This window comes from Rhamphochromis longiceps, linkage group LG4, assembly GCF_057381845.1.
Source record: "Rhamphochromis longiceps isolate RC_006_pf linkage group LG4, R_longiceps_female_GT1.1, whole genome shotgun sequence".
Taxonomy (NCBI): domain Eukaryota; kingdom Metazoa; phylum Chordata; class Actinopteri; order Cichliformes; family Cichlidae; genus Rhamphochromis; species Rhamphochromis longiceps.
The window spans coordinates 2,722,731-2,734,876 of NC_140560.1; the positions used below are offsets into that span (position 1 = coordinate 2,722,731).

Here is a 12,146-nt window from a genome sequence, read left to right on the forward strand (position 1 = left end):
AGAGTATTCCTTCAGTAATTATTCAAATTCCAAAAATAGCAGACCTACACTAAGACAAAAGAAATGTGCAGCTGTTCACATATCTGTAAGTAAAATGCTGTAACTTTTCTGGAGAATTAGCAACATAAAAATGAAAAATGCAGCTTAGTTATTGTTTTTTTCTGTTGATGAATGTGATATTTTGTTATTTCTCAGACCTCGGCCAAACCTTACAGAGGGCAGCAGTCGGGACTGGACTCGCCCAGTAGTTCTCAAACAGTCTAATGATGCAATGGAACAAGAAGAAGAGGGTCACTGGTTAAAAGATGTCATAAGGATTGGTAAGAATCTTGATTTTATATTGTTTCTTTTAAAAAAAACCTCATAAATATTATTATTGTTATCATGAGTGCAGATAGTAGAAAAATTGTCTTTGTATGGTAATAGAATTTGTAATTTAAAGAAAAGAGCTGTCCACAAAAGAGGAGCATGACATGTACCCAAAGCTGCAAAATGGAAGTCAAGGGACAGTATTCAACCAGCAAATACTGCAAACAGAGAAAAAGTCTAAAGCTAGTTTAACAAAACTGCTCTGGTGCGTCACAGTGGGCTCGTCACAGCAACACAGGCAGAGTAGATGATAAATGCTCTGGGACTTCAGGCCTGCCTGGTGGAATACAGTCTGGCAGTGCAGCTGAAGGGAAGCCTGGCAGAGCAGGTGTAAAGGTGACTTCAGGTGTGACTGGCCAGACAGGATCAGAGAGGTGCAGCCTGCTGGAGGCAGTGAGCAGCTACACTGCTACATGCACAGAGGATGCCACTGTGAGACCATCACTGCATGTGTCGACGAGAAACCCTGGATTACCAGTGAGGTGCGCTCACTGCTGACAGCCCGAGATGCAGCTTTAAGTGCAGGGGATGAGACTGCGAAACGCACCTTTGCAGAGAGAGTCCAGGGACACCTCTGTGAGACAGGAAACCTCAGCATAGTGCTGTGAGCAAAGAAACCAGTTGTATCCTGATACCATCCCGTCGCATTGACAACAATGCTGATAAAGTGTTTTGAATGGCTCGTGGTCACCTGTCTATGCATGTGCAAGAACGTGTGTGTGTGTGCGCGTGCGTGCGTGCGTGCGTGCGTGCGTGCGTGCGTGCGTGTGTGTGTGTGATGGGGTGTGTTTGTGTGACCTCCTGCTCACCAAAAGGATCATAAAAGCAGGAAGCTTACCACACAACAAACAGATCTTTCAGATAGCATGTATCTACAATAAAACCAGTGTCTGGAGAGGTGGTCAGAGACAAAGGAATGTCTTTGATCCTACAGTTTGAAACAATGTAGAGATGGTAAGCATAAAAACATTTAACAATTCGCTTTAACATACCTCCTTTTTTTATTTTATTCTTTTGTAATTTTATTTAAACTGCACTTAATTTTGTTGTACTTGTTACAAAGAAAATAAAGATATTCTGATTACTTTAAAGTTTTTACTCACTGATCATTCGCACACATTTATTTACTTATTTAACTGTAAACTTTAGGTGAGGATTTAATAGTGATACGTCTGGGATGGATGAGTGTAGGGAGGGTTTGCATATTGTCTGTGTGTGTGTTATCATATTTGTTGCGCCTGGAGAAACGTCTCTTCATTTTGCTTGCACTACAATTGTATGCACAACAAATTGACAAAAAAGCTCGATCTGATCTCTAAGGGAGAGCCCAGCTCTCACTTCACCACAACAATTCAGTACAGGATCCGCATCACTGCGGACACCACCCAAATTCATCTGCCAGCAATGTTCCCTCTAATGTTTCATGTGTCTGAGCGAACACACAAACTCCCTGAGCGATCCCACTGTGAGCGACAGCAGACGTGTGCACTGTGGTCATGCTGGCATCGAATTCATCCAAGTTACATGTTTATTAAAATAATCAAATTACAGCATTTACATTTATGTTGGACTACTTTTAATTAACTGCTTTAGCCCACTTACAATGAAAATTTAAATAAATCTTGTTGATGACCTGTAGCATGTTAACACTATTGGAAGTAAAAATAACCTGAACTCCAATTTTGAAAACACGACTTTCTGTTTTTTTGCTCTGACTTGTATTATGAGTCTGTAACTCTGTCTGCAAAATACAGTAAATAATGACCAATGTTGGGCAGTTAATGATATAGTTACTTCTTCAAAAAAGTTACTGAGTTATGCAAACAAAGTTTTTTGCAGCTGTTTACCTAAAAATGCAGCCAAGGCGTTTTTAAACAAACATTTCAAACTATTTACAGAACAATCAGCTGTTCTGCATCTAATCTGATGCCACACAAATTATTTGTGCCGCTCCAAAAAATAATTTCTGTCCACTATGAGATGAAGGAGAACAACAGCCTGATACCTGCAGGCCTGACAGCAGCAGATGTATCACTGCTGCAACACCTGTAACACTCAGCAGGCGCCTCATTGTTCTGACACACAACAAAACTGTTGACTACACTACACACTAACTACACACTAACTACACAAGATTTGTGCTAAACGTCTCAAATCTCTCACATCTCAGGCTTTCGAGCGTTTTCCTTATAAAACGCTGTTTTTACCGTTTCTTCCTGCAGTAAATATAAACAACGACAGTATTCAGGAAGAAAAACAAACATTGCAGATATTTTTATCATAACTCTGGTTTTACGTGGCCGATCAACACAATTTAAAAACTGCTATAAAGTCCACACTTTTTCCGTCAGTTGTTCCGTCTGTCCTGCTCACGTCTCCAATGGTTGTACACGTTGTCATTAACGTGGCTTCACTCCACATCAGCCGCTTTGCTAAAACACCGGTGTCGGCACATAAGGACGCTGTCATAGCCGGTCAACCACGTTGATCAGCTGCGTATATACGAATGTGAATCGCATCATTGGCTGGACTGTGGGATAAGGTGGCCTCGTTCTGATCCCATACGGGAGCAGCCAGTCACTGACTAACACTGCAAAACAGGATTGTTAAAGTATTCATTTTAATTTCAATTCAGGTAGATTTTTTTTTTGTGCGCAACGCAGATTTTCTGTGCGCAGAGACGTGCCAGCAGTGCACACGTGCGCAGCCTAGAGGGAACAGCCAGTCTCCAGTTAATTAAAAGTCGTCTAACATAAATGTAAATGCTGCAATTTGATTATTTTAATAAACCGTAACTTGGATGGATTGGATGGTGGCGTGACCACAGTGCACACGTCTGCTGTCGCTCACAGTGGTCCAAGGGACGCTCAGGGAGTTTGTGTGTTCGCTCAGACACATGAAACATTAGAGGGAACATTGCCCCTGAGATATTTGTACTCCACTTGGGCAGTAACTTGTTCCTCACCCAGAGTGAGCACTCACCCTGTTACAGCTGAGAAACTATGGACTTGGAGGTACTAATTCCCATTCCTGCTGCCTCACACTCAGCCGGACACTTCTCCAGTGCAGGGAGGAGGTCACCACCTGATGAAGCTAACGCAACCATATCATAATGATGACCATATCATAGTAATGAGTTTGACTTACTGCTGGGGACACAAACCAAGTCTCGCTACAGTTGTGTAGGGACTAATGGCCTGTGTGTGGCCAGATACCCCATATACTGAAGCAACCCCCACAGTATACCCCAAGTCCACAAAACACATGTAGACTGGTTGGACAAACTCCCTCGCACCCTTCAATACCCTGGGAAGGATAAAGAGCTGGTCCAGAGTTCCAAGACCAGGACAAAAACCACGTTGTTCCTCCTGAATCTGAGATTCAGCTTTGAGCTCTCCTCTCCAAACTGAGAAGTTTGATCCCTCTTTAGATAGAGCACACCCTCCGGTCCCCCCTGCACCACCCCAGACCTCCTCGCGACGTTGCACAGACATGTCAGCCAGGGCAGCCCTACAACCTCCAGAGGCTTCAGGAACTCAGGGCGAATCTCATCCACCGCACAGGCCCTGCTACTGTACAGTTGTTTAACCACATCAGTGACTTTAAGTTGTCCCTCTTCCCCAGACTCCACTTCCCTTTTTTGATTACCCACCAAACTCCTTCCACTCCCGGGTTTTGTTTCCTCTGGACTCCCACAGGCTAAAATTTGATCATCTTCCTCCTTCTTTTAATCACATTTTATACTTGATTTTATTCTTTAAAGGTAAACTACTTTTATTTCCAGTTTGGCATCAAACTTGTTCAATACTCATTGTACAAACTGGATAATGGAACAGGCTCATGCTCTGGGCCCCTCACGTGTAATGCACATCTTCATGTAAATGACAGTAAAATGTTTTCACCTGGTTTAGACAGCATCAGCTGTTAGAGAGCAAACTCACACCTGTCAGCACACATTTGAATTCATTTGAGTAGGACAGTGAAAATCAGAGATCCCATTAAAAGACATGTTTGTAACTCTAGAACTTCAGCAAATTGCAAATGAATTATACTTCATACACAGACCAGCACCTGCACATGTTTTCTTTAATTTAAGACTAAATTAATGAAAAAAAATAAAAATGAATAGTCTGACATCCTAGGTGATAAATAGACTGGACAGGTCCTTATGTAGGACTTTCTACTCTGTTCAAACGCTTTCTACTACAAGCCTCCTTAAACTCATATTCACTGTTTGTTTTTCTGCTCCATCTCCTGAGCCCATGCTGTTCACTCATTGACAGAGCTGTTTATTAAAACAGCTGCTGGATACAAACACACAAACTTTATCAGTCAGTTGACAAAGGAAGATGACAGTAGTATCATAACAGGGTCATGTCCACAGACCTGGAGACACGAGGAGAGTTTTTGGATGTGTTTAATAAATGTGTCCAATCTATTCACAGAGCACACGATGGCCACACCCATGGAGGATGTTGGCAAACAGGTGAGTTTATTCTACCCGGCCTGGGTTTGAGTCTGACCCGCAGCCCTGTGCTGCATGTCTCCCCCTCTCTCTGTTTCCTGTCAGTCTCCACTGCATCTATCTGATAAAGCCAGAAAATAAATTGGATTAGACGGACTTTTTGAAAATTGTCTACATCCACTAGTATTTATCTTATATTAATGGAAGTGTACCATGAAATTCTTTGCATAATCAGTTGGAGTCAAATACAGCATCAGCTCATGTCTTCTTTGCTCACGTCAGGTGTGGCGTGGGGCATTATTCATGGTGGACTTCATCCTCTCAAACCCAGTCATGTTCAGAGGAGCTACAGTCCTAGAACTAGGAGCAGGGACAGGCTTAACCAGCATCATCACAGCAACCATAGCTAAAACAGTCTACTGCACAGGTACGATACCTTGAAGCACGTACTCTTCTGTTGTTAAACTTAAACACTGCAAACAACATTTACAAACTACCAGCAACATATCGGATGCTGAGTGCTCGCACTGTGGGCTTTGTTTTGTTATCCAGTGAAAGGAAAATAAAGATTGCAAACAAGGAGATGGGGGTTAGTGAAAACCACTGTTAGCTGCTGTGGGCAGTGCAAACTTACCTAACAGTTCGTTCTTATTTCACACTCTGTCCAGGACTTAGATCGAATAACAAATATTTGACTGTTTGTTTAGGGCTTTTTTTTTTCATTTTTGTTTTACAGATGTGGGAGAAGACCTTCTACAGATGTGTAAAAGAAATGTAGCGTTAAATAAACACATGCTGAAGTCTGCAGGTGAGAAAGCTGTCAAATCAGCTACTCATGGGTTCCCTCGGTGTACAGACCACACACACTGCTGGAGACCATGCAGCCAGTCTGGGCTCAGTATCTGTCCCAAGGACACTTTGCTGTAGCTCCTGAGCCACAGCCATGCCTTTTGGCTTTGGAATATATTTACGTAGCTTAAAAAAAAAAAAAAAAAAAAAAAAAAAAATATATATATATATATATATATATATATATATATATATATATATATATATATATATATATAGTGTGTGTGTGTGTGTGTGTGTGTGTGTGTGTGTGTGTGTGTGTGTGTGTGTGTGTGTATATATAGTTATTAAAATTTCCATCCTTTCACTCTCTAAATCACATGACAAACTGCAAAGATTCATCAAACTTAATGCAATCTTGTCTCTCCGTCAGATCACGAGGTGAAAGTAAGGCAGTTGGACTGGCTTCAGGATGACCTGTGCACAGGTAACACAGATATGTCATTTTATAAACCAACACGCTGTGCAAAGATAGGTGTGGACACATTTGGACAATAACAGCACTTCAGAAAATGTTGCTTGGATACGCAGAGATGGATTGAGGAAAAACGGTGATTGTCTTTAGGGCTGTCTCCTCCCTTTATTCCATCCTCTAAAGCAGAGTTTCAGGAGAGACATTTATATTCAACGTTTTGTCACTGTTATTAAGACCTGCATCTGACCGACCAATGCCTGTGCAAGCTTACCTCAGGGCCACATCTCAGAGGTCAGAAACCTTTGCTAGCTTTACTGTGAAACTTCTTTCTAAGAATGTTCTTTATTCTTTATTACAAGTTTACTGTGACTGTAAGATTAGATAATGAAAAAAGACCAATCACAGTTATGTTTTATGCTTTTTGAGTCCTACTTGCATTATACAAAAAAGTAGCAAGCATTAAATTAGTATAGAATGAATGTTATTGTCAGAGTAAAAGTATTTATCTGAAGGTCTCTTTGAGTAAAGAAGGGAAATATCTCGGGTGTTGGAGGACTGGCTGTCTGTGTTTCCTTACACCAGAGGAAGCAGAGAGTCTGTGGCTTGACTCTGTGTTTGTAATGACAGTCACTGGGTCTGCTTGTGTTGCCTTGGGCTGCAACATGCCCAGCTTATACTCAAAGCCACCAGCTTCTAGGATTTTGGCAGATTGCGGTGAGTTGTGGAAGCCGGATCACATGCTGGCACCAGCTGGAACAGGCTGTAGCAGCTCCACTGCCCCAAGCAGGCGATAAAGGAAAAGAGCAGCTGTGGCTTCACTGTGGTCAGGCTGCTGTGGATCTTCATGATCAAAGTGACATTCATGCACTTGGAGCAGACCAGATGGAAAGAGAACATCCTCGCACTGTGCAGAGAGAAGTTGTGTGAAATCAACCTGTTGGTGGTAGATACCACCATCACTGGGGGTGAAGCCACTGACTAGGTTAAACGGCTGTACAGTGGCAGGGCCCCGGGGACATACTGCCCCAAGTGCAGGAGTTCAAGTATCTCAGAGGTCTTTTTCACAAGTGAGGGGAGCAAGAGAATAACGAAGGAACTGAGGTGGCGTCTGCAGTGATGCGATGCTGTACTGATCTGCTGTGGCACAGACAGAGCTGAGCATAAAAGCGAAGCTGTCAGTTTATCAGTCAGTCTACATTTCTACCCTCACCTATGATCACAGATACAAGCGTCGGAAATGAGTTTCCTTCAAAGAGTGGCTGAGCTCTCCCTCAGAGATGGGATGAGGAGCTTGATTCTTTAAGAGGAACTCTGATTAGAGCCTCTGCTCGTCCACGTTGAAAGGAGCCGGTTGAGGTGGTTTGGGCATCTGACTAGGATGCCTCCTTGGTGAGGTAATCTTGGCGTGTCCTACTGGGAAGAGGCCCGGGACTCAGGAGTCTGGACTCGCTGGAGAGATTCATCTCGTGGCTGGCTGGGAAAAATCTTGATTCCCACCTCAATGAGCTGGAGGTGGTGGGTGGAGTGAGGGAACACTGGGCTTCTCTGCGCAGAATGCGGCCTGCTTGACCGCAAAATGGCTGGATGGATGTAACAGACTTTAGTCTCCAGTTTGGATGTATGAGTTGATTGGTTAACCACCAATACACCGAACTAGAAACCAGTACGATAACTACTTTCCTTTGTCTGATCTTTGCAGATGCTGCTGTGGAGTTTAGTTGGACAAAGGAGGAGGTAGCAGATCTGAATAACACTAGCATCATAATTGCTGCTGATGGTAAGTCTTAAGGATGACATCTCTAAAAGATCAGAGCTCTTTTTCACCATGTATGCTCTACTCTGAAAGAGTTACTGAAAAAGGTGGGAAGGTTCTAGACAAGACACTGTGGGCAAACCTTTAAAATTATGTGCCTCACAGCGAGGTTTAAGCACCAGTTCGTTGTCAGAAACGCTACCATGCAAAGCCCAGAGTAGCACACAGTGTGAACTACTGAGATGCTGTATGTGGCAAAGGAGGCTCCAGACTGCTGAGCAACTGAAGCAACTCGTGAAGCGATTTGTAAAAAGCAGTTATTTACTGAGACAGTTTTGAGTTCAGACTTTAGAGTCATTTATGGAACCGTCAAATGCAGAAGCTCAGCAATAATTAGATTTCTTAATGTGTCACCAGTTTGTTATGATGATGATCTGACGGATGGCCTATTCCGAACACTGCACCGACTCTGCAGCAACTTTCCACACACCTGCACTGTCTTCATCTCCATTGAGAAAAGGTATGGTGAAAACATATATAGTATACCTGAGCATATTTGGCCTTATACACAGTGGAATGATCATGTTTCTTAAGCTGATAAAAATAGTGGGTCAGCCAACTCACACGAGAATGAGAAAATGTACAGGATTAATATTTCTAGGTTCTGCAAACAAACAAACTTTAAACTTGACTCAGCATGAAACATACAGAGCATTAACTTCCACCCAACTACGACGATAAATTCAATTGATTTTCATTTATGTAGTGCTAGTTCACCACCGTAGTCACCTCAAGGTGTTTTATATTGTTAAGTCAAGACTCTGTAATAGAAATCGCACAACAGGTTGGGTGTGAGGGTAAAGAAAAGCAGAACAACTGAGACAAAACACAAACAATGTGAGAAGATACACGGTAATGATATGCAGTAGTGGGAAGTGAAAGGAGGAAAAAAAGCTTTTTGTGCATTATGGGAAACCCCGAGGAGCGAACCGTCACTAAAGGAGGGTTCAGGGTCACCTGATCCAGCCCTGACCAACCTCCTAAGACCCGAACTCTTCCACGGCAGCATTTTTAATTTCTCTTTGCTATTTGGGCTGATTGGGACCTGATGAATGTAAAAACAAAGAATTACCAGATTTTTTTTTTTTTTACCTGATTTTTGTTTCTGAGAAAAATTAGATCCACATATGAGGACGTTTGTTTTAAATTTTGATAGATCAGTGGCAGCATAATGTCCTCGTAAGTGGAACTCAGGCCCTTGTAGAGCAAAATTTTGTATTTTGGTCTAAATAACCCAAAATGTGATGTCCACATATGTGGACGCAGGTCCTAGGAGGTTAAAAGTAGAGATAGTGTCTGTCTCCTGAATCCAAGCTGGAAGCTGGTTCCACAGAAGAGGGGCCTGAAAACTGAAACTTTATGAGAGGCTAAGAAAGTGTAACAACCACAGTAAAGCTGCATCAACACATGAAGCAGTTCTCAGCGTCAATGACATTGAGGCAACTTTGAGGTAAGAAATTGAAACAGCATCAGTAAGCGTGCTCGATGCTGCTGGTTGAGCAAGGACAGAGTAGAAAATACATTATTGGATCACCTCGTTCACCGGAGCCTGGGACGTGTCTCAGCTCTAAACCGATGCCCGAGGAGCTCGACTGCTGTGTAAGGCTGCACTCTGACCGCCGTGTTGGCAAAACAAAGGTTTTAAAACTCTGCTTAAATGTTCAAATAATCTCACTACCTCTACCAAAAATGTTCTGTAATTAACTTGACAACTTATTTAGCCGCTTCATATCACATGATAGGACTCCACCTTTGGCTAGTACACTTGCATTACAAGAGAGGGAGGCCACAAGTTCTCAGCCTCAAAGGGTACTGTGTGGATCTGTCCGTGATCTACAATTATAGCTGTAGTGTTCAGATGTTAAGAAGAAGAAATATACAAGGAATAATTTTCTTAGAATTTAAAACTGTCTGCAATACTGAACTGTTTATACCAGGCAAAAATGTCGAGAAGTTAAGCTATGGGAAAACTGTGGGCTTTCAGGAAATCTAACTCTACTTGTAAGTGATTCAGAGAACGCTTGGGAGAAAGTGCTGCTGTCAGATGAGACCAAAGTCGAGTTTGGCAACAGCCTGACCTGCTGTGTTAGAGGAAGAGAAATGCTGAGCCAGAAAACACCATCCCTTCAGTCCAGCACGGAGGTGGAGACATTATGCTTTGAAGCTGGTTATCTGCTTGGTCAGGGGTGGGCAACTCCAGGCCTCGAGGGCCGGTGTCCCTGCAGGTTTTAGATGTGTCCTTGAACCAACACAGCTGATTTAAATGGCTAAATTAGCTCCTCAACATGTCCTGAAGTTCTCCAGAGGCCTGGTAACGAACTAATCATATGATTCAGGTGTGTTGACCCAAGGTGAGATCTAAAACCTGCAGGACACCGGCCCTCACAGCCTGGAATTGCCCACCCCTGTGCTAGGTACATTATTTCAGGACAAATTTTCTGCAAAAACACAATGTTTAGTCTGTATAGATGTTACATGACAAGTCTGGATCTGGAAAAGTTGGGATTTTTTAATTCAATTCAATTCAATTTTATTTATATATATATATTTTGTGTCGCTGGTTTTTGCCACACGCTCAGTGTGTAATGGCTTTAAGGGTTAGCCTAACCCTAAGCTCTACGTTCCAAGGTCCTTTTTACTGCAAGCCTCATTCCTCCATTCACACGAGTGCTTTTTTCTGTACCTAAGCTAGCCTTCACAATCTCACACTATCTTGAATGTTGGCAAGGATGCTTTGACACCCAGGTTGGAGGAGCAAGGCCTCAAACCACCAGAGTTTTTCATTAGTACATATGATCCACTCTGTCTCCTGAGCCATAGCCGCCCCTACTTCTACTTTTTAAGTGACTATGTTTCTATCTTCAAGGATGAACTTCACCTTGCAGCACATGGATGTTTCCTGTGAAGCCTATGATCATTTCATCCACTGTATGAACCAACTTCAGGACCTGGAGAACGGACGATGTAGTTTCAGAGTCGATCAGCTCCCTTCTAACTTTGATCAGTTTATTTTATATGAACGTGTAGAACAACTGGTGAGTAAAACATTAGCCAACATAATTTGACCATAACTACAGTTTTATACACTAGACTGCCAGAAGTATTACCCATCCAAGTCATTGAATCCAGGTGTTCCAATCACTTCCATGGCCACAGGTGTCCTAGACATGCAGACTGCTTCTACAAGCATTTATGAAAGAATAGATCACTCTCAGGAGCTCGGTGAACTCCAGTGTGGTAGGATGTGCAACAAGTCCAGTCAAGAAATTTCCGCACTAGCAACTATTAATCAGTCAACTGTCAATGGTGGCATGTTCTCTGAAAGGGCAAATCATGCTTCTCCCTCTGGCAATCCGATGGATGAGTCTAGGTTTGATGGTTTCCAGGACAAGACGTTTGGTGAAGGGGGATTTATGGTGTGGGGTTGTTTTTCAGGAGTTAAATGAACTCGTTTTGGACAATTTAATTCTCCCAGCTTTGTGGGAATAGTTTGGGGATGGCCCTTCCTGTTTGAACATGACTGCACATGAGTGGATAGAGCAAGGTCCATAAAGACATTAATGAGTGAGTTTGGTGTGGAAGAACTGACCTCAATCCAATAGATCACCTTTGGGGTGAATTAGAGCGAAGACTGCAAGCCAGGCCTCCTCAACCAAATTCAGTGTCTGACCTCAGAAATGTGGTTCTGGAAGGATTTAAACTAATTAGGAACTCAAGTTCATATGTGTGTGAATTCAGAGAAGCAAATACTTTTGGCAGTATAGTCTATATTAGCTATTTTTTAACCTTATTGAATGCTTATTTTTGATCATAAACCTCAAATGACACTGTTTGCAGTAACTTACTGTAAATGCATTTAAATGCACGTCAGAGTTGCTTTTGTTATTGTAGTACAAAGTGCTACTCCAGTGTTAATCTTTTGGAGACACTGTTGCGAGTGTCATATTGATTGATTGATACCACTGTTTGCAGTATGATATGCTAACATGCCGCTTACAGCAAGACAGTGTTTGTATTTAAACTGCTTGATAAAAGACAATTTTCCTCTTATGTTCGATTTATGGTACCAAAAGTATTTTTCATCATTTAGAATTCTCAAAAAGCAATTTTTTAACCATTTAAAAATAAATATACAATAACTTTTTTTTTTGAAAATATAACATGCAAACAGTGAAAAGGTTTCATTTTTATCCAATACGGTTAAGTGGGTTTGTGATAAAGGATGACTTTCATCA

The 12,146-nt window shown here is 42.2% G+C and overlaps 1 protein-coding gene across 4 annotated transcripts in view; it reads left to right on the forward strand.

Moving 5' to 3' along the window:
- Positions 1-12,146, forward strand: part of mettl22 (methyltransferase 22, Kin17 lysine) — a 29,159-nt gene that overhangs the window by 15,097 nt on the left and 1,916 nt on the right. For 3 of the 4 annotated variants that reach the window (XM_085402877.1, XM_085402878.1, XM_085402876.1), the window contains exons 4-11: positions 196-320; positions 4,815-4,855; positions 5,117-5,261; positions 5,571-5,642; positions 6,057-6,110; positions 7,798-7,875; positions 8,269-8,371; positions 10,778-10,946. In XM_085402877.1, coding sequence (XP_085259003.1) covers positions 196-320; positions 4,815-4,855; positions 5,117-5,261; positions 5,571-5,642; positions 6,057-6,110; positions 7,798-7,875; positions 8,269-8,371; positions 10,778-10,946 — 787 coding nt within the window. Of the gene's footprint in view, positions 1-195; positions 321-4,814; positions 4,856-5,116; positions 5,262-5,570; positions 5,643-6,056; positions 6,111-7,797; positions 7,876-8,268; positions 8,372-10,777; positions 10,996-12,146 lie in introns of those variants that run through there. The other variant, XM_085402880.1, reaches the window with a different exon arrangement.